General features: G+C 41.4%; 1 protein-coding gene across 1 annotated transcript in view; it reads left to right on the plus strand.

Moving 5' to 3' along the window:
- Positions 1-22,439, plus strand: part of OBI1 (ORC ubiquitin ligase 1) — a 36,760-nt gene extending 14,321 nt beyond the window's left edge. The window contains exons 5-6 of the mRNA XM_040422004.1: positions 14,814-14,902; positions 20,879-22,439. Coding sequence (XP_040277938.1) covers positions 14,814-14,902; positions 20,879-22,223 — 1,434 coding nt within the window. The 3' untranslated portion in view covers positions 22,224-22,439. The remainder of the gene's footprint in view (positions 1-14,813; positions 14,903-20,878) is intronic.
- The last annotated feature ends 409 nt before the right edge of the window (positions 22,440-22,848 follow it).

A 22,848-nucleotide genomic window follows, 5' to 3' on the forward strand; every position in this document is an offset into this window, starting at 1 on the left:
TGGATCTTAACAAGGTTCCAAGTAGAGCTTCAACATGCAACAAGAAGAAATGGGAGTGAGAGACAAAACATTTTTTGAGCATTCAATTTAATGAAAACAACGAATAAACTGAAACAGTCTGTTTTTCAGCTGATCAAAAGTTTAAGACCACACCTCCAAAAAAAAACTAAACCCCCCCTTCAAAACAGAAATCCAACTTCCAAACATGAACTCAGTAATGAGTAGCTCCGCCGTTATTGTTTATCACTTCAAAAATTTGTTTCGGCATGCTTGCTGCAAGCGTTTCCATCAGGTGAGTGGGAACATTTCTCCAAGTGGTGAAGACGGCCGCACGAAGGCCATCTACTGTTTGGAACTGTTGTCCATTTTTGTAAACTTCCCTTGCCATCCATCCCCAAAGGTTCTCAATTGGATTTAGATCAGGGGAACACACAAGATGGGCCAAAAGAGTGATGTTATTCTCCTGGAAGAAGACCCTTGTCCTGCGGGCATTGTGTACTGTAGCGTTGTCCTGTTGAAAAACCCAGTCGTTACCACACAGACAAGGGCCCTCAGTCATGAGGAATGCTCTCTGCAACAAATGGACATAGCCAGCGGCCGTTTGACGCCCCTGCACTTCCTGAAGCTCCATTGTTCCACTGAAGGAAAAAGCACCCCAGACCATTATGGCGCCCCCTCCACTGTGGCGCGTAGAAAACATCTCAGGTGGGATCTGCTTGTCATGCCAGTAACGTTGGAAACCATCAGGACCATCAAGGTTACATTTTTTCTCATCAGAGAATAAAACTTTCTTCCACCTTTGAATGTCCCATGTTTGGTGCTCTCTTGCAAAGTCCAAACGAGCAGTTCTGTGGCGTTCAAGGAGACGAGGTCTTTGAAGACGTTTTTTGTTTTTGAAGCCCTTCAGTCTCAGATGCCGTCTGATGGTTATGGGCTGCAGTCAGCACTAGTAAGGGCCTTAATTTGGGTCCAGGATCGTCCAGTGTCTTGACGGACAGCCAATTGGATACTCCAGCTCAGTGCTGATGAAATTTTTTGGGGTCTTCCACTTGACTTTTTTGTTCCATAACCCTCAGGGTCATTTAAGAAATTCCAAATGACTGTCTTACTGCTTCCCACCTCAGCAGCGATGGCGCGCTGTGAGACCCTGCTTATGCAGTTCCAACAACCCGACCACGTTCAAAAAGGGAGAGTTTTTTTGCCTTTGCCATCACAACGTGTGACTACCTGACAGAAAATGACAATGAATCCACATCTTTGCACAGATTTGGCCTTTTAAAGGCATGTGGTCCTAAAATTTGGATCAGCTGAAAAACAGCCTGTTTCAGTTTAATCGTTATTTTCAATTAATTGAATGCTCAAAAAATGTTTTGTCTCACTCTCATTTCTTCTTGTTGCATGTTAAAGCTCTACTTGGAACCTTGTTAAGATCTAACAATGTAAAATAAGATTTTTTGCCATTTTTCAAGTGGTCTTAAACTTTTGATCAGGACTGTACCTACATTGTGTCTGGTTTGCATCAAATTTCTCGGGTAGGAAACTCCTGAGATTGTCTGGACAGGCTATTAAGGGGCCACTGGAAAAGCTCCCATCATAGACGGCATTCAGACAAAACCGCCCTGGAAGCCTTTGGTAGACTACATGATTTGGTGATTATGATTTTGGGGCTGAACGATTTTGGGGCTCCTTCAACCTTTTTTTTTTTTTTCACTTCAATAATCCTATGGATGCTGCTGAGGTACATCTAAATGCACAAACGGGATACAGTCAGGTCCATAAATATTGGGACGTCGACACAATTCTAACATTTTTGGCTCTATACGCCACCACAATAGATTTGAAATGAAACGAACAAGATGTGCTGTAACTGAAGACTGTCAGCTTTATTTGAAGGTATTTACATCCAAATCAGGTGAACGGTGTAGAAATTACAACAGTTTGCATATGTGCCTCCCACTTGTTAAGGTCCCAAAAATAATGGGACAATTGGCTTCTCAGCTGTTCCATGGCCAGGTGTGTGTTATTCCCTCATTATCCCAATTACAATGAGCAGATAAAAGGTCCAGAGTTAATTTCAAGTGTGCTATTTGCATTTGGAATCTGTTGCTGCCAACTCTCAAGATGAGATCCAAAGAGCTGTCACTATCAGTGAAGCAAGCCATCATTAGGCTGAAGAAACAAAACAAACCCATCAGAGAGATATTAAAAACATTTGGCGTGGCCCAAACAACTGTTTGGAACATTCTTAAAAAGAAGGATCGGTGAGCTCAGCAACACCAAAAGACCCGGAAGAACACAGAAAACCACTGTGGTGGATGACCAAAGAATTCTTTCCCTGGTGACGAAAACACCATTCACAACAGTTGGCCAGATCAAGAACACTCTCCAGGAGGTAGGTGTATGTGTGTCAAAGTCAACAATCAAGAGAAGACTTCACCAGAGTGAATACAGAGGGTTCACCACAAGATGTAAACCATTGGTGAGCCTCAAAAACAAGAAGGCCAGATTAGAGTTTGTCAAACGACATCTAAAAAAGCCTTCACAGTTCTGGAATAACATCCTATGGACAGATGAGACCAAGATCAACTTGTACCAGAGTGATGGGAAGAGAAGAGTATGAAGAAGGAAAGGAACTGCTCATGATCCTAAGCATACCACCTCATCAGTGAAGCATGGTGGTGGTAGTGTCATGGCGTGGGCATGTATGGCTGCCAATGGAATGTGACTGCTGACAAAAGCAGCAGGATGAATTCTGACGTGTTTCGGGCAATATTATCTGCTCATATTCAGCCAAATGCTTCAGAACTTATTGGACGGCGCTTCACAGTGCAGATGGACAATGACCCAAAGCATACTGCAAAAGCAACCAAAGAGTTTTTTAAGGAAAAGAAGTGGAATGTTATGCAATGGCCAAGTCAATCACCTGACCTGAATCAGATTGAGCATGCATTTCACTTGCTGAAGACAAAACTGAACTGAAAATGCCCCAAGAACAAACAGGAACTGAAGACAGTTGCAGTAGAGGCCTGGCAGAGCATCACCAGGGATGAAACCCAGCGTCTGGTGATGTCTATGCGTTCCAGACTTCAGGCTGTAATTGACTGCAAAGGATTTGCAACCAAGTATTAAAAAGTGAAAGTTTGATTTCTGATTATTATTCTGTCCCATTACTTTTGGTCCCTTAACAAGTGGGAGGCAGATATGCAAACTGTTGTAATTCCTACACCGTTCACCTGATTTGGATGTAAATACCCTCAAATTAAAGCTGACAGTCTGCAGTTAAAGCACATCTTGTCCGTTTCATTTCAAATCCATTGTGGTGGTGTATAGAGCCAAAAATGTTAGAATTGTGTCGATGTCCCAATATTTATGGACCTGACTGTATGTAAGGATTGTAAAGTAAAGTTTTTCACCATCAGGGGGTTTCCTAGTATGTCACCGGCCCTTGAGATAGGGTATGTTGTTTTGTTGCCATGTTGTATTGTAGCTGAAAGTGGAAGTTCACTCTGTGATTGTGGGTACAGTTGGCGAACATAACACTGAGGAGTGTTTTGGCCACAGAGACCATGTCAGTGGGGGGTGTTGTGAGGCCAACCATGTGGGAGCACAGGGGGTGCAAGGCATCACATGCCACACTTGGGCAGAGCTTAGTCCAGTGCAGTAGGTCTTGTTTTACTGCCATAGTTGGGCAGATGTGGTCAGCAATCCAAGGGACCACATGTAATGCGCTAGTGAATTAGCCAGTTGTCACTTTGGCCTGTCTTAGGGTCCTATTAGACCTGCAGATGAAGCAGGCGATTGTCAGGAAGGAAGTGTTCCTTCCCGGCAATCATCTGATTTCTACCGGAGGAGACCGCTGCTATTTCATTATCACCAAAATCGATCCAAATATAAAGTTAATAATACAGCTAACTGAAACACTCTATATCTCAATGATACTATCAAACAACAAGAGTAGACCAAGTTCCTTTAATAATACTTCCAATTTTATTAAACTTAATTAAAATACATAATAAATAATATACTACTAATAGAGAATCAAAAAGCCACGTCGCATATCAATACCTAGTAATGAAAAGCTCCTAATACATGATTAACCACCTCCGGACCGCCTAACGCAGGATCGCGTTCCGGAGGTGGCAGCCCTGCGCACAGTCACGCATATATGCGTCATCTCGCGAGACGCGAGATTTCCTGTGAACGCGCGCACACAGGCGCGCGCGCTCACAGGAACGGAAGGTAAGAGAGTTGATCTCCAGCCTGCCAGCGGCGATCGTTCGCTGGCAGGCTGGAGATGTGTTTTTTTTTAACCCTAACAGGTATATTAGACGCTGTTTTGATAACAGCGTCTAATATACCTGCTACCTGGTCCTCTGGTGGTCCCCTTTGTTTGGATCGACCACCAGAGGACACAGGTAGCTCAGTAAAGTCCCACCAAGCACCACTACACTACACTACACCCCCCCCCCGTCACTTATTAACCCCTTATTAGCCCCTGATCACCCCTGATCACCCCATATAGACTCCCTGATCACCCCCTGTCATTGATTAGCCCCCTGTCATTGATCAACCCCCTGTAAAGCTCCATTCAGACGTCCGCATGATTTTTACGGATCCACTGATAGATGGATCGGATCCGCAAAACGCATCCGGACATCTGAATGAAGCCCTACAGGGGCGTGATCAATGACTGTGGTTATCACCCCATATAGACTCCCTGATCACCCCCCTGTCATTGATTACACCCCTGTCATTGATTACCCCCCTGTAAAGCTCCATTCAGACGTCCGCATGATTTTTACGGATCCACTGATAGATGGATCGGATCCGCAAAACGCATCCGGACGTCTGAATGAAGCCTTACAGGGGCATGATCAATGACTGTGGTGATCACCCCATATAGACTCCCTGATCACCCCCCTGTAAAGCTCCATTCAGATGTCCGCATGATTTTTACGGATGCACTGATAGATGGATCCGATCCGCAAAACGCATCCGGACGTCTGAATGAAGCCTTACAGGGGCATGATCAATGACTGTGGTGATCACCCCATATAGACTCCCTGATCACCCCCCCTGTAAAGCTCCATTCAGATGTCCGCATGATTTTTACGGATGCACTGATAGATGGATCGGATCCGCAAAACGCATCCGGACGTCTGAATGAAGCCTTACAGGGGCGTGATCAATGACTGTGGTGATCACCCCATATAGACTCCCTGATCACCCCCCTGTCATTGATTACACCCCTGTCATTGATTACCCCCCTGTAAAGCTCCATTCAGACGTCCGCATGATTTTTACGGATCCACTGATAGATGGATCGGATCCGCAAAACGCATCCGGACGTCTGAATGAAGCCTTACAGGGGCATGATCAATGACTGTGGTGATCACCCCATATAGACTCCCTGATCACCCCCCTGTCATTGATCAACCCCCTGTAAAGCTCCATTCAGATGTCCGCATGATTTTTACGGATGCACTGATAGATGGATCGGATCCGCAAAACGCATCCGGACGTCTGAATGAAGCCTTACAGGGGCATGATCAATGACTGTGGTTATCACCCCATATAGACTCCCTGATCACCCCCCTGTCATTGATCACCCCCCCTGTCATTGATCACCCCCCCTGTCATTGATCACCCCTCTGTAAGGCTCCATTCAGACATTTTTTTGGCCCAAGTTAGCGGAATTTTTTTTTTTTTTTCTTACAAAGTCTCATATTCCACTAACTTGTGTCAAAAAATAAAATCTCACATGAACTCACCATACCCCTCACGGAATCCAAATGCGTAAAATTTTTTAGACATTTATATTCCAGACTTCTTCTCACGCTTTAGGGCCCCTAGAATGCCAGGGCAGTATAAATACCCCACATGTGACCCCATTTCGGAAAGAAGACACCCCCAGGTATTCCGTGAGGGGCATATTGAGTCCATGAAAGATTGAAATTTTTGTCCCAAGTTAGCGGAACGGGAGACTTTGTGAGAAAAAAATTAAAAATATCAATTTCCGCTAACTTGTGCCAAAATTTTTTTTTTTCTATGAACTCGCCATGCCCCTCATTGAATACCTTGGGGTGTCTTCTTTCCAAAATGGGGTCACATGTGGGGTATTTATACTGCCCTGGCATTCTAGGGGCCCCAAAGCGTGAGAAGAAGTCTGGTATCCAAATGTCTAAAAATGCCCTCCTAAAAGGAATTTGGGCACCTTTGCGCATCTAGGCTGCAAAAAAGTGTCACACATCTGGTATCGCCGTACTCAGGAGAAGTTGGGGAATGTGTTTTGGGGTGTCATTTTACATATACCCATGCTGGGTGAGAGAAATATCTTGGTCAAATGCCAACTTTGTATAAAAAAATGGGAAAAGTTGTCTTTTGCCAAGATATTTCTCTCACCCAGCAAGGGTATATGTAAAATGACACCCCAAAACACATTCCCCAACTTCTCCTGAATACGGCGATACCACATGTGTGACACTTTTTTGCAGCCTAGGTGGGCAAAGGGGCCCATATTCCAAAGAGCACCTTTAGGATTTCACAGGTCATTTACCTACTTACCACACATTAGGGCCCCTGGAAAATGCCAGGGCAGTATAACTACCCCACAAGTGACCCCATTTTGGAAAGAAGACACCCCAAGGTATTCCGTGAGGGGCATGGCGAGTTCCTAGAATTTTTTATTTTTTGTCACAAGTTAGTGGAAAATGCTGATTTTTTTTTTTTTTTTTTTTTTTCATACAAAGTCTCATATTCCACTAACTTGTGACAAAAAATAAAAACTTCCATGAACTCACTATGCCCATCAGCGAATACCTTGGGGTGTCTTCTTTCCAAAATGGGGTCACTTGTGGGGTAGTTATACTGCCCTGGCATTCTAGTGGCCCAAATGTGTGGTAAGGAGTTTGAAATCAAATTCTGTAATAAATGACCTGTGAAATCCGAAAGGTGCTCTTTGGAATATGGGCCCCTTTGCCCACCTAGGCTGCAAAAAAGTGTCACACATCTGGTATCTCCGTACTCAGGAGAAGGTGGGGAATGTGTTTTGGGGTGTCATTTTACATATACCCCTGCTGGGTGAGAGAAATATCTTGGCAAAAGACAACTTTTCCCATTTTTTTATACAAAGTTGGCATTTGACCAAGATATTTCTCTCACCCAGCATGGGTATATGTAAAAAGACACCCCAAAACACATTCCCCAACTTCTACTGAATACGGAGATACCAGATGTGTGACACTTTTTTGCAGCCTAGGTGGGCAAAGGGGCCCATATTCCAAAGAGCACCTTTCGGATTTCACTCGTCATTTTTTGCAGAATTTGATTTCAAACTCCTTACCACACATTTGGGCCCCTAGAATGCCAGGGCAGTATAACTACCCCACAAGTGACCCCATTTTGGAAAGAAGAGACCCCAAGGTATTCGCTGATGGGCATAGTGAGTTCATGGAAGTTTTTATTTTTTGTCACAAGTTAGTGGAATATGAGACTTTGTATGAAAAAAAAAAAAAAAAAAAAATCATCATTTTCCACTAACTTGTGACAAAAAATAAAAAATTCTAGGAACTTGCCATGCCCCTCACGAAATACCTTGGGGTGTCTTCTTTCCAAAATGGGGTCACTTGTGGGGTAGTTATACCTCCCTGGCATTCTAGGGGCCCAAATGTGTGGTAAGGAGTTTGAAATCAAATTCTGTAAAAAATGACCAGTGAAATCCGAAAGGTGCTCTTTGGAATATGGGCCCCTTTGCCCACCTAGGCTGCAAAAAAGTGTCACACATCTGGTATTGCCGTACTCAGGAGAAGGTGGGGAATGTGTTTTGGGGTGTCTTTTTACATATACCCATGCTGGGTGAGAGAAATATCTTGGCAAAAGACAACTTTTCCCATTTTTTTATACAAAGTTGGCATTTGACCAAGATATTTATCTCACCCAGCATGGGTATATGTAAAAAGACACCCCAAAACACATTCCTCAACTTCTCCTGAATACAGAGATACCAGATGTGTGACACTTTTTTGCAGCCTAGGTGGGCAAAGGGGCCCATATTCCAAAGAGCACCTTTCGGATTTCACTCGTCATTTTTTACAGAATTTGATTTCAAACTCCTTACCACACATTTGGGCCCCTAGAATGCCAGGGCAGTATAACTACCCCACAAGTGACCCCATTTTGGAAAGAAGAGACCCCAAGGTATTTCGTGATGGGCATAGTGAGTTCATAGAAGTTTTTATTTTTTGTCACAAGTTAGTGGAATATGAGACTTTGTAAGGAAAAAAAATAAAAAATAAAAAATCATCATTTTCCGCTAACTTGTGACAAAAAATAAAAAGTTCTATGAACTCACTATGCCCATCAGCGAATACCTTAGGGTGTGTACTTTCCGAAATGGGGTCATTTGTGGGGTGTTTGTACTGTCTGGCCATTGTAGAACCTCAGGAAACATGACAGGTGCTCAGAAAGTCAGAGCTGCTTCAAAAAGCGGAAATTCACATTTTTGTACCATAGTTTGTAAACGCTATAACTTTTACCCAAACCATTTTTTTTTTACCCAAACATTTTTTTTTTATCAAAGACATGTAGAACTATAAATTTAGAGCAAAATTTCTATATGGATCTCGTTTTTTTTTGCAAAATTTTACAACTGAAAGTGAAAAATGTCATTTTTTTGCAAAAAAATCGTTAAATTTCGATTAATAACAAAAAAAGTAAAAATGTCAGCAGCAATGAAATACCACCAAATGAAAGCTCTATTAGTGAGAAGAAAAGGAGGTAAAATTCATTTGGGTGGTAAGTTGCATGACCGAGCAATAAACGGTGAAAGTAGTGTAGGTCAGAAGTGTAAAAAGTGGCCTGGTCTTTCAGGGTGTTTAAGCACTGGGGGCTGAGGTGGTTAATGCCAAAATTGGAAGCAGACTGTCCCACGTAAGAGAACACCATTATACACTCACCTAAAGAATTATTAGGAACACCTGTTCTATTTCTCAATAATGCAATTATCTAGTCAACCAATCACATGGCATAGCACAAATAATGATGGATGTAAACTTTTTTATGGTCTCAACAAGAGACACTCTCCCCCCTGAAGAAGCTTACACGAAACGTGCGTTGGGGCTCTGTTGGTTCACCACTCAGGTATTTACTTCATGGCTTTTCTATGGCTATTTCTATGTGATATACTTATGCACTTTGTCATTCTCTGCACTATGCACTTTATATCTTGGCATGTACTGTACCTCACCCTGATCTAGGCCTGTTAGCCTTGGCTAGGTTTTATATATTTGATATTTGGCTTTGTGCCATCCGTATTTATTTTAGGATATTTTTATCATTTCTCTAGCCTTGACACGTTCTGTTATCCAGTGGTGCTCCATTATTCTGAGTGCTCCCCACTTACCATTGTATTGTGTTTATGTGCATTTTAATACATTTTGTCTCTTGTTGAGACCATAATAAAGTTTACATCCATCATTATTTGTGCTAGCCTTGTTTCTCTCTTTTGGTGTTACATCGTACGTGCAGGCTTAGCACGTGTACTCACATTCCTTGTGAGTCATTCTCTATTGGTGACAATCACATGGCAGTTGCTTCAATGCATTTAGGGGGGTGGTTCTGGTCAAGACAATCTCCTGAACTCCAAACTGAATGTCAGAATGGGAAAGAAAGGTGATTTAAGCAATTTTGAGCGTGGCATGGTTGTTGGTGCCAGACGGGCCGGTCTGAGTATTTCACAATCTGCTCAGTTACTGGGATTTTCACGCACAACCATTTCTAGGGTTTACAAAGAATGGTGTGAAAAGGGAAAAACATCCAGTATGCGGCAGTCCTGTGGGCAAAAATGCCTTGTGGATGCTAGAGGTCAGAGGAGAATGGGCCGACTGATTCAAGCTGATAGAAGAGCAACGTTGACTGAAATAACCACTCGTTACAACCGAGGTATGCAGCAAAGCATTTGTGAAGCCACAACACGCACAACCTTGAGGCAGATGGGCTACAACAGCAGAAGACCCCACCGGGTACCACTCATCTCCACTACAAATAGGAAAAAGAGGCTACAATTTGCACGAGCTCACCAAAATTGGACTGTTGAAGACTGGAAAAATGTTGCCTGGTCTGATGAGTCTCGATTTCTGTTGAGACATTCAAATGGTAGAGTCCGAATTTGGCGTAAACAGATTGATAACATGTATCCATCCTCTGATGGCTACTTCCAGCAGGATAATGCACCATGTCACAAAGCTCGAATCATTTCAAATTGGTTTCTTGAACATGACAATGAGTTCACTGTACTAAAATGGCCCCCACAGTCACCAGATCTCAACCCAATAGAGCACCTTTGGGATGTGGTGGAACGGGAGCTTTGTGCCCTGGATGTGCATCCCTCAAATCTCCATCAACTGCAAGATGCTATCCTATCAATATGGGCCAACATTTCTAAAGAATGCTATCAGCACCTTGTTGAATCAATGCCACGTAGAATTAAGGCAGTTCTGAAGGCAAAAGGGGGTCCAACACCGTATTAGTATGGTGTTCCTAATAATTCTTTAGGTGAGTGTATATATTCTGCATGCATATAATCACATAGAATGGAGTCCTGTATTGTGCTGCTGCAATATAAACATGAGCCCAAACGCTAAATAACAATCAAAGACCCTAAAAGGGCGAGAGCACAATGGGATGATCACAAATAAAGTGCTTATCTACATCCCATATAAAAGTGCATAGTGCGTCTATAATAATCTATGGAGTGTTCAGACACTCTATAAAGTGTTATAGTGTTATTTAGTGTTTGGGCTCATGTTTATATTGCAGCAGCACAATACAGGACTCTATTCTATGGGATTATATGCATGCAGAATATTTTTAATGGTGTTCTCTTACGTGGGACAGTCGGTTTCCAATTTTGGCATTAATCAGGTATTAGGGACTTTTCATTACTAGGTATTGATATGTGACGTGGCTTTTTTTTATTCCCTATTAGTATATTATTTATTATGTATTTTAATCAAGTTTAACCCCTTCAACCCCGGGCCTGTTTTCACCTTCCTGCCCAGGCCATTTTTTTGCAAATCTGACATGTCACTTTATGTGGTAATAACTTTAAAACGCTTTTACTTATACAGGCCATTCTGAGATTGTTTTCTTCGTGCATATCGGACTTCATGACAGTGGTAAAAATAAGTTTAAAAAAAAAGAATTTTTATTTATTAAAAAAAAAAAATACCAAATTTACCAAAGATTTGGAAAAATTAGCAAATTTCTATTTCTACCTTTCTAATAGATAGTAATACCTCCAAAAATAGTAATTACTTTACAATCCCCATATGTCTACCTCATGTTTGGATCATTTTGAAAATGACATTTTATTTTTTGGGGACGTTAGAAGGCTTAGAAGTTTGGAAGCAAATCTTGAAATTTTTCGGAAAATTTCAAAAACCCACTTTTTAAGGACCAGTTCAGGTCTGAAGTCACTTTGTGGGGCTTACATAATAGAAACCACCCAAAAATGACCCCATTTTAGAAACTACACCCCTCAAGGTATACAAAACTAATTTTACAAACTTTGTTAAGCCTTTAGGTGTTCCACAAGAATGAATGGAAAATGGAGATGAAATTTCAGAATTATATTTTTTGGGCAGATTTTACATTTTAATCCATTTTTCCAGTAGCAAAGCAAGGGTTAACAGCCAAATAAAACTCAATATTTATTACTCTGATTCTGCGGTTTACAGAAACACCCCACATGTGATTGTAAACTGCTGTACGGGCACACGGCAGGGCGCAGTAGGAAAGAAACGCCATATGGTTTTTGGAAGGCAGATTTAGCTGAACTGGTTTTTAGATGTCATGTCCCATTTGAAGCCCCCCTGATGCACCCCTACAGTAGAAACTAAAAAAGTGACCACATTTTGGAAACTACGGGATAAGGTGCCAGTTTTATTGGTACTATTTTGGGGTACATATGATTTTTAACAACATTCATCTGACAGGTTAGATCATGCGCTATTTTTATAGAGCAGGTTGTTACGGACGCAATGATATCAAATATGTCTACTTTCTATGATGTTTTTCAGTTTTACATAATAAAGCATTTTTGAAAATAAAAAGTAGTTTTTTGTATCTCCATTTTCTGAACGCCCTATTTTTTTTTTTCTGCCGATCGTCTTGTGCAGGGGCTCGTTTTTTGCAGGAAGAGTTGACGTTTTTATTGATACATATTTTGGGTACATATGATTTTTTGATCATTCATTATTGCACTTTATGGGGCAAGGTGACCAAAAAATTGGTTGTTTTGGCACAGTTTTTATTTACTTATTTTTACAGCGTTTACCTGAGGGATTAGGTCATGTGACTTTTTTATAGAGCAGATCGTTACGGACGTGGCAATACCTAATATGTCAACTTTTTCTTATTTAAGTTTTACACAATAATAGCATTTTTGAAACCGAAATAATATTTCAGTGTATCCATTGTCTGAGAGCCATAGCTTTTTTGACCGATTCTCTTTCATAGGGTCTCATTTTTTGCGGAATGAGGTGACGGTCTGAATGGTACTATTTTGGGGGGCATACTCCTTTTTGATCACTTGCTGTTGCAATTTTTGTGATGTAATGTGAAAAAAAAAACTTTTTTTTTACACTTTTTTTTTTTATAGTGTTCATCTGAGTGGTTAGGTCATGTGATATTTTTATAGAGCTGGTTGTTACGGACGTGGCGATACCTAATATGTATACTTTTTTTATTTATTTCACTTTAGCACAATAATAGCAGTTTTGAAGCAAAAAATAATCATATTTTAGTGTCTCCACTGTCTGAGAGTGATAGCTTTTTTATTTTTTGACCGCTTCTCTTAGGTAGGGTCTCATTTTTTGCGGGATAAGGTGACGGTCTGAATGGTACTATTTTGGGGGACATACGCCATTTTGATCACTTGCTGTTGCAATTTTTGTGATGTAATGCAACAATTTTAATTTTTTTTGTTTTTTTATGATGTTCACCTGAGGGGTTAGGTCATGTGATATTTTTTTATAGAGCTGGTTATTACGTACGTGGCGATGCCTAATATGTATGTATGTGTATATATATATATATATATATATATATATATATAATTTTATTTTTATTTTTTTTGTGTATTTCACTTTAGCACAATAATAGCAGTTTTGAAACAGAAAAATTATGTTTTAGTGTCTCCATGTTCAGAGAGCTATATTTTTTTTTTTTTTTGGCCGATTGTCTTAGGTAGGGGCTCATTTTTTGCGGGATGAGGTTACTGTTTTACTGATACCATTTTGTGGGACATATGCCTTTTTGATCGCTTGTTGTTGCACTTTTTGTGATGTAAGGTGACAAAAATAGCATTTTTTTTCTTTTACACCGTTTTTATTTTTTTATCTGATATATTTATAGAGCCGGTCATTACGGACGCGGCGATACCTAATAATGTGTGTTTTTTTTTTTATTATTATTTTATTTTTTATTATAAAATAAGAGGAAAGGGGCGTTTTTTTTTTTTGTTTTTTTTACTTTATTAATTTTATTACTTTATTAATTTTTATTAAAAACACTTCTTTTTTTTTTTTTTTTACTTTTTTTTCTTTACTTTATCTCTTATGTTCACTTTTGGGGGTCTGATCCCCTCTGCAATGCATTACAATACATCTGTATTGTAATCCATTGCCTGTTAGTGTATGACACTGAGTCATACACTAACAGGTTGCCTAGGAGACCCAGCCTGAGGCTGGATCTCCTCGGCACCCGTAGAAGGCAGGTCCCGATGCCGTGCAAGGCATTGGGCAGCCTCTACACGGCATCGGGTTGCCTTGTCACGCATGTGGTCCCCCCACAGCAGCGCGGGGACTCGATGCGATCACTCACCCGACACAACCCCTTCTATGTCGCGGTCAGCGCAGACCGTGGCATAGAAGGGGTTAATCCGCCAGCATCGGCTTTTACAGCGATGCTGGCGGGGGCCCGGCTACCAGGGACTGCCGGGCCCCTACAGTGATCGCGCACGCACCGCTCCGGTGAGTGCTCGATCACCATGATGTACTATTACGTCAAATTGCGGGAACCAACTCCAGAGACACTGTCCACCTCTCTGCAAACCAGAGAAGCATATTGAGAGACTGCCTTTCAGGGAATTTGTACCAGTTTTTGCAAAGTGTTCTCCAGTCCTTTTGACGTTGCCGCTGCTCCAGTCCCTACACGGGTGCTATTTCCGCTGAGTTAGCTCACCCATGGCTTTATAAAAGGATGCTACAAATATACAATGCCGCCTTCTACCTTCCAGCCTATGTACCACTTCCACATTCCATTGCTTGAACGTGTAGTCCGCATGAGACTAAGACTAATACTGTAATGGCTAAATTGATCCCAACACAAGGCAGTCCCTACAGAGACAAATATTCATTGCTGTGGATTTACTTGAAAGCTCAGCCCTTCCTATTTTACATTTAATGTGCCTTGTTTTATTTAGTCAAGTGAAGAAAATTATCATCTATTTTGCTGATACCTGCACATTGTAATTTCACTTGGCCACAAAATATCTAGCCATGTGAAAAAAACATGGAAAAGCAATTAGTACATTCCCTTAATGACTTTCTGAACTAACTATAGAGCTTTGTTTGCCTCCCTAGATGGGGGACTCGCGTTGCGTTTAGGGAATATGAATACAAAGTGGCATTTCTGTCCCAGTGTTAATTAAAGACAATGTTCCTACATTAGCATGACGTATCTGCTGTTCTTTTGTCAATTACAATGTGAGTATGTGCCACTTGTTGTACCCATGTTGTCCTATCTGCTTAAAGGAAAACCGAAAGCTGAGAAATGAGAATATTCAATGTGCAAGAGAAAACTTGAGACTGAAAAATGAAGTAGACCTCCGATCACCGCAAAAGTAGGTGCACTAGATATTGTATTCCCTCTAACATGCTGTGAATCACAATGGCATTTATGAACGTTTCTAAGCTGGGGTTTGGGGAAATTTGCATTCTAAATTGGTATTTTTCTAAAGAAAAATAATTTGATATGAAGCAAAGCCATACGTGGAGAGAATACATTGTTTTCTTCTTTATTTCTCAGTTTAAAAAAAATTAAATAAATTACAACTTGTAGCTGTGTGTTTTAGAAGTATTGTTCTGAGCATTAAAGGGGTTGTCTCATCTCAGACAACGAGGGCATGTCGCTAGGATATGTCCCCATTGCCTTAAAGAGAACGGAGCCCCATAAAGTGGTGGCTGGAGGACTCCGGTCCAGCCGCCACCAATCACTCTACTAGCGATATGCCCCCGTTGTCTGAGATAAACCCTTTAAAGTATATCAGGCATTAAAAAATATCTCCAAATGTATATTAGATGTAGTGCAGCCAGTAATATTGTCTGTAACCTTTGGTTTTTTTGACATTTTTTTTGCATGATTATTTTGAAATTGCATACCCATTTACTCTCACCTTACTTCCTGGTATGATCCTGCAGTTTCCACATCCCCGTCTTTTACTAATTATGCTAGATGTTGACCTAGGAGAGTAAGGCTAGTTCCACACCTGCGGTAAACTGGTTCACTGTGTCCGGCCTAGCCAGATGGGGTCATGCACCGCCATAGCCCATTGACTATTATGGGATCCATCGAGAATTCGGCCAGTTTCCGGCAAGACAGAAACCAATGCATTCACCAGTTTCTGTCCAGCTGGATTACAGTCAAGCTGCCGGAACGGCCTGCCAGATAGCTTTACCGCAGGGGTGGAACTTGCCTAAGAGAGCCTGCAGAAGAAAAGGAATCTACAGGCCGCTGGCAGATGTTGTCTCCGCCTATTATGGCCAAGATCGGCATACCCACAGTAAGCGTTGGTCTGTTTTTTTTTTTTTTTAACTCTTAAGTTACAGAAACAGTAGCTTGGTGTGCTGTTTGCGTATCTCCCATTCACTGGTACAGGTGTTAATGAATCGGACACTCGGATGTTTCCGTAATTTTGGCTGCACTGGAACTGCTTTTGCTGTGGTGATTCCCATCAAAGCCATGAAAGGCCAAGATGGGAAAACTCCTTTAAGATATATTAGAAAGTTACATGTATTCACATTACAAAGTTGCAGTTTGGAAATAAAAATTTGGTAGCAGAAGTTTACTTTAAAGGGTTCTCCAAGAAAATAAAACACCTCAATATAAATCTGCCCTTGGGTGGTCCCTACCGTCCCTTTGTGCTACAGAAATGCTCTGATAGTCAGCCACAAATAAAATCACCCATTCGTGCTGCCTGGAATCTCCAGCGTACTGGCTGGTTTAGCGGACGTAAGACAATAGAGATAATGAGGCGTGCTCATTTTTGTGTCTTCAGAAATAAATTGTAGAAGCTCATTATTATAGGGAATAATAGCAACAGTGCCACCAGACTGGTACAAGAGAAACCATTAGTGCCCTCACACAATGCTGAAGGATTCCTGGTTACAGGTCTTCAAATAGAAATGCTGCTCCTTTAAGATCATTTCACTAACATTAATTAAGAATGTTTTCACATTCTGATTTAATTAAAGATATTAATGACTAAGCTGTAATTAGCCTACAGATATAAATTATGCAGATTTTACTATGATTTATACACAAGGGTCTTAGAAAAAAAGGACAAAGGAAAAACTGGTGGTGCTTCTCCCTCGTTATTCCATTGATGTTTTGCTTCTGCTGTGATCCTAGTGTTTGCCGTACCTACATCCTTCTTGTGTGTGTGGCTTTTTTAATGTTGCTGCTGGTCTGGAAACCATTAGTAAAATATCATGTCCCATATACATGACTGTGTTTGGTACTGCAGCTCCGTTCTTCCAATGTCGCTAAGCTGCACACCAGACTGTGGACAGGTGCGTGGCTGCTTTTGGAAGACAGCAGCCATGTTTATGTTTTACTTATCCTGAACAACCCCTTTAAAGACAGGACCAATTTTTTATTTTTTTTTATTTTTTTTTATTTTCTACCTTCCAGAAGCTCAATTAAATTTTTTTCATTTTTTGTGGGACAAGTTATTTTTCATGGCACCATTTAATTTACTATATAGTCTATTAGAGAACAATTCTTTGTGGGTTGAAACTGAAAGGAAATTATTATTCCACCAAGGTTTTTTGGGTTTTGATATTACAGCGTTCAGTAAAAATGACCTGACATCTTTAGGGTACATTCACACGAACATATAATTTTTATCCGCATTTTGCGGAATAGATGCAAATCCATTCATTTCTATGGGTGAATAAAATGTGTGGACAACATTCAGTATGTGGTCCGCATCCGTGTTTCCGCATTTCTAGTTCGCAAAATTATGAAGCTTGTACTACTATTGTCCGCACAGATCGGTCCGCAGCCCCATTCAAGTCAATGGATCTGCAAATTGCGGATGACATACGGAATGGTTTTCCGTATGTCATCCGTTTTTTGCAGATCTGTTTCCGTATTTTTGAAGGCCTTAATAATTCTTTTTTTTTTTCCTTCCATTTTTTGCGGACCGTAAAAAACGGAAGACATACGGAACACAAACGAAAGTCATTTGTCCACAAAATGCGGACACACGGTTCCGTTATTTGCAGACTGCAAAACGGAATGGATTGCACACGGTCATGTGAATGTACCCTAATTTTGCGAATCGGTACCATTACAGCTATGTCAAATTTGTATAGTTTTTATTATGTTTTACTTCTTTTAAAAAAAGAAAACATTTGAAAAGTGCTCACAGTGTTCACTGTGCACGAAAAAATTATTTTTATTTTTTGAAAAGCTTTTTACTTTTTACACTGTCATTTCTAGTCCTCTTGGGACTATTTTTTAACACATTTCAGTATATTTTTGGTCAAGTAGGTGAGGCAGTAGGAGGGATCATATTCTTCTGCAAATCGGCAGCAAGTCAAGCCCACCAATGGCTGGAAATTTACATGAAAGAAGGTTCTTCCGCCCACTGCATCAAATAAAACCTGAGTGTATATTAGAGGTCTTTATTAGGCTGGAATGACGCATGCCGTTTTGGTGCAGTTTTTGAGCCCCAATATAAAGGAAGGACCTTTAAGCCTTTTTCACACGAATGATACGGATTGGCTCCGGATGTGTTCAGTGAAACTCGCACCATTTTGCAAGCAAGTTCAGTCAGTTTTGTCTGCGATTGCCTTCAGTTGTTCAGTTTTTAAGGCCCCTTTCACACGAGCGAGTTTTCTGCACGGGTGCAATGCGTGATGTGAACGCATAGCACACGCACTGAATCCTGACCCATTCATTCCAATGGGTCTGTGTACATTTTTTTTACGCATCAATTATGTAAAACGCAGCATGTTCTATATTCTGTGTTTTTCACTTAGCCCTGGCCCCATAGAAGTGAATGGGGCTTCAGTGAAAAACGCATTGCACCTGCCAGCAAGTGCGAATGAAATGCGTTTTTCACTGATGGTTGCTAAGAGATGTTTGTAAACCTTCACTTTTTTATTACGAGCGTGCAAAACGCATTGCACCCTGAACGCAATCGCAGACAGCACATTCCGGCCCCATTGAAAATGAATGGGTCTGCACCCGCTCCGCAAAATTGCGGAACGGATGCGGACCCATTTTGCGGATGCGTGAATGGACTCTTATGCTGATTCCGAGTTAGGAACCGCAATGGGAGCTGCTTAAACATCGAGGACCGGCGCACTCCGCTCTTTCCTGGCACACTGGTGGTCGGGACTGTGTCTCATCTCGCCTTAGTAAAGGCGAGATGAGACAGCCCCTTTTAATGGCATCTGTGAGCAGATTTGTACCTGGCTGACCTGTTACATGTGCGCTTGGCAGCTGAAGGCATCTGTGTTGGTCCCGTGTTCATATGTGTCGAGACCTCTCTGCACTTTGATTGACAGGGCCAGGCGTTATGCTATTTTTACTGCCTGGCCCTGTCAATCAAAGTGGAGAGGGTGCAACAGTTGCAGAGCCAGAAGAGCATCTAGGGGAGTAACGGCAATGCCCCCATTGCTCCTAGAGGCTCCTATGCATACACTAGAACAGGCATGCTCAACCTGCGGCCCTCCAGCTGTTGCAAAACCACAACTCCCATCATTCCCTGACAGCCTACAGCTATCATCCTACAGAAGGGCATCGTGGGAGTTGTAGTTTTACAACAGCTGGAGGGCCGCAGGTTGAGCATCTCTGCACTAGAACATCATTTTTCTCAGCAATGCTGACACATATGAACAGGGGACCAACACAGATGCCTTCAGCTGCCAAGCGCACATGTAAGAGGTTAACCAGTTTCATAGGTACAAATTAGGGATCGACCGATTATCGGTTTTACCGATATTATCGGCCGATATTCAGGATTTTGAACGTCATCGGCATCTATTTTGCGCTCTCCGTGTTCCCTCAGCCGCACAGGGGAGAAGGAAGCAGTGTCTCCCTCCCCCTGTGCTGCTGCCACCAATGAGAGGAGGGAGGAGAAAAGGAGGGGTGGGGCTGTGGCCACTGCGCCACCAATGAAGATAACTCTCTCATTAATTCATATACAGGAGGCGGGAGCTGGCTGCAGAATCACATAGCCGGCTCCCGACCTCTATGACAAGTATCCTGAGAGGTTAACTGACGCGGATCGCAGCTAACGCTCATAGAGGTCGGGAGCCGGCTATGTGATTCTGCAGCCAGCTCCCGCCTCCTGTATATGAATTAATTCGAGAGTTATCTTCATTGGTGGCGCAGTGCACCCCCCCCCAACCCCAATATTAATCATTGGTGGTGCAGTGCGCCCCCCCAGTATTAATCATTGGTGGCAGTGGCCACAGGGTCCCCTCTCCCCTCCTCCTCAGTGGAAGTTCCGATCGGAGCCCCAGCAGTGTAATCCTGGGGCTCCGATCGGTTACCATGGCAGCCAGGACGCTATTGAAGCTCTGGCTGCCATGGTAAGCTCCATGCTGCTGTGTGCACAAAGCACAGAGCAGCAGGGAGAGTGTGAGGTCCTATTCACCCTGATAGAGATCTATCAGGGTGAATAGGACAAGGGTTCTAGTCCCTAAGGGGGTTAATAGTTAGTAAAAAATAAAAAAAATATTAATTATAAATGAAAATGAAAGATTTACAAAAAAAATATATACATGTTAATAATAAACATATTTATTTTCAGCAGATTTGTGTAGGAATTTCTTTCTTTTTTTTCAAAAATGAAAATTCGCAGAATATCGGTATAAATTATCGGCTATCGGCCTGAAAGTTCACAGACTATCTGTATCGGCCCTAAAAAATCTATATCGGTCGATCCCTAGTACAAATCTGCTGACTAAGATGCCCTTTAAGTTTTCACGTGAGGCTAGCTTAAAGGTATAATATTTTTATATTTTTAATATATAATATTTTTTAGAAAAGTGGTGCTCAGGCAGCTTCCTTGATGGTAAGCTGATTTGTGGGGCACAGCTGCTAGTTAGAACCTTGGGCATCCAGTCTTCCAGAACAAGAGTCCTTTCTATGATGTCCTTATGTCCTATTGCCACATTTAGGTTTTAAGAACGTATTTACACCAAAGTATATATTTTTTTTAAAACTTGCTTCCAGAATAATAGTCAAAACGCTAGATGTGTAGATTACCACAAGAAAAGAATTAGCGATTTCTTAGTAGTGTTGTCTTCCCAAAGTTTCTCTACCTCTTCACCTACCTTTCTGTGTCTATCCAATAATCTAGAATACCTCGTTTCTGCGCCATCTATGCAGTCTCAGTGATGTGAAATTAAAGGAGTTTTAATGTAATTATTTTTTTTCCACTTTGTCCACAAAGTATCTTGTATAGAATTATCCATTTCACAGAAATTCTTTTATTTTCACTTACCTAGTGGTGTATTAGTTGGCAATTTGTTTGCAGAACTGTGATTCAATAAACTTTGCTCCTGTTTCTTTCTTATAGGTTTGGAAGGTTTACAGTGGCTGCACTGCAAGCAAAAGTAGATCAGTATGAGCGGGAGATGAGCAGGCTTAAAAAAGCTCTGGAGAGGAGCGATCAATACATAGAAGAACTAGAAACTCAGGTTGAGCAATTGAAAAAGCCACTAGAGGATACACAAAAAGAAAAATCTCAGTGTGGAAATCCTACCGATGTACATGTAACAGATTCTACAACCACATATACCTGCCAAGAACTGAATGCAACACAGCAGCTTTCGAGCCACAGCCATCAAACAGGGGAATGTTCAGAAGAATTCAGTAGCACCTGCTCCAATTCAAATGGACACTCATTCAGATTAAACAAACTAAAATCTCTTGATGAAAAAGAAGGCTCCCCTGAGCTGAAAAGTACATTTAGTAGGTATTCATCTGCTTCATTAAACAGCAGTGAGCAGACGAGTATAGATAGCAAGAGTCAGAAGGCAGGTGCAGAATTAGCTCAAGGTTTTGGAAGTCCTTCTTCTTCTTTGCCTTTTAGTTCTCTTCACTTGAACACACCAGATAGCAAAGCAAACTGCTCTTCCAGCCATGGTCATTTAAAGAAACCTCTTACATATCTCAGAAAATTGGTGTTTGTTGATTTGCCTAAGAGAAATGAAGTCTGCAATTCTAACTGTTCTATTAGTGAAAACCATTTGAGTACCGGGGAGGGCCCAGCATGGTTTAGAGAGCCAAAGCCAAGTATTTTTTGCCAGAACTATAGTGAATCAGGAGACAGTAAATTACCAGGACAAAACAATTATTTACAATTAGGTAACCCAAAGAATAGTGCACCAGATCATAGAGAAGGCCTTCAGGATACTAACCAAAGTAGGACCTTAGTTGAAAATGCCATGGATAAGCACTGTCATGATACGGTCAATGAGCTTAATACTGTTATGTGTAATGGAAGAAGTCAACATTCATATCACGGCAATGCTTCTTCTGGGTCAGGAACAAATTTGGATTTTCCAAGTGATTCTACAGTCAAAGTTGGTAAGAGTTCTGGAGATACTGCATCATCTCACCTAGGTGGAGAACCTATTGTGTCTGTTTCATTTCCTCCATGTTCTTCATTTGCAGTTAGGGATGGTAAAGAATCTCAGGATAAAAACTTTCCTGGCCATCTGCCATGTGAACCATCATTACAATCTAAGGGGGAGCTAATATTTAATTCTGGTTCTGTAGAAGCAGAGTGTACTGGACATGGATCAAAGTCAACCTGGCTGTCCCACTGTAACCCCCAAACCTACAGTTACAGTCCTCCGGCAAAACGGAAATTGCAAAACCAATCTAGTGACAGTCCTACAAAATCCGCAAAGCCCTGAGTAGATTGTGTTGTAAAGTTATAGGTTGTTTCAAATGAAGTCCCTAATGATTGTGCGGATATGAGAATCTAACTTCTCATTTCTTATGAGTTTTAGAGTAATTTATAAATCATTATATCACTTTTGTAGCAAATTACCTGTTGTTTTCCTAGTTTGCAGAATAAAGAAACCACATTCCATTATACTTTTCAAGTCATATTGTAATTTAATTGGCAGTAGGTCTTACAGGGAACCTGTCACCTGGCAAACGCATCTTAAACCAAACACAGTACCTTAAAGTATCCCCCAGTGTGTTGCTAATCATGATTTTCTTTCCTCATTCTGTCTCCTCTTATTTGTTAAAATCGCAGTTTTAATGTCTGTTGGCGCCTTCTCCAAGTCAGGCTTGACGTCAAGGAGGCAGCGCGAGAAGAGCGCGGTCCCGGCATCACAGCAAGATGTCCATCACAATGTAGAGAGGAGAGGTAAGGGGCAGGCTTATCGTGCCTTGAAGCAAGGAGGCCGCTGCCCCCTTGACTTCAAGCCTGACTTGGAGAAGACGCCAACAGACATTAAAACTGCGATTTTTAACAAATATGAGGAGACCGAATAAGGAAAGAAAATCATGATTAGCAACACACTGGGG

The sequence above is a fragment of the Bufo bufo genome, chromosome 3 (assembly GCF_905171765.1).
Source record: "Bufo bufo chromosome 3, aBufBuf1.1, whole genome shotgun sequence".
Lineage (NCBI taxonomy): Eukaryota > Metazoa > Chordata > Amphibia > Anura > Bufonidae > Bufo > Bufo bufo.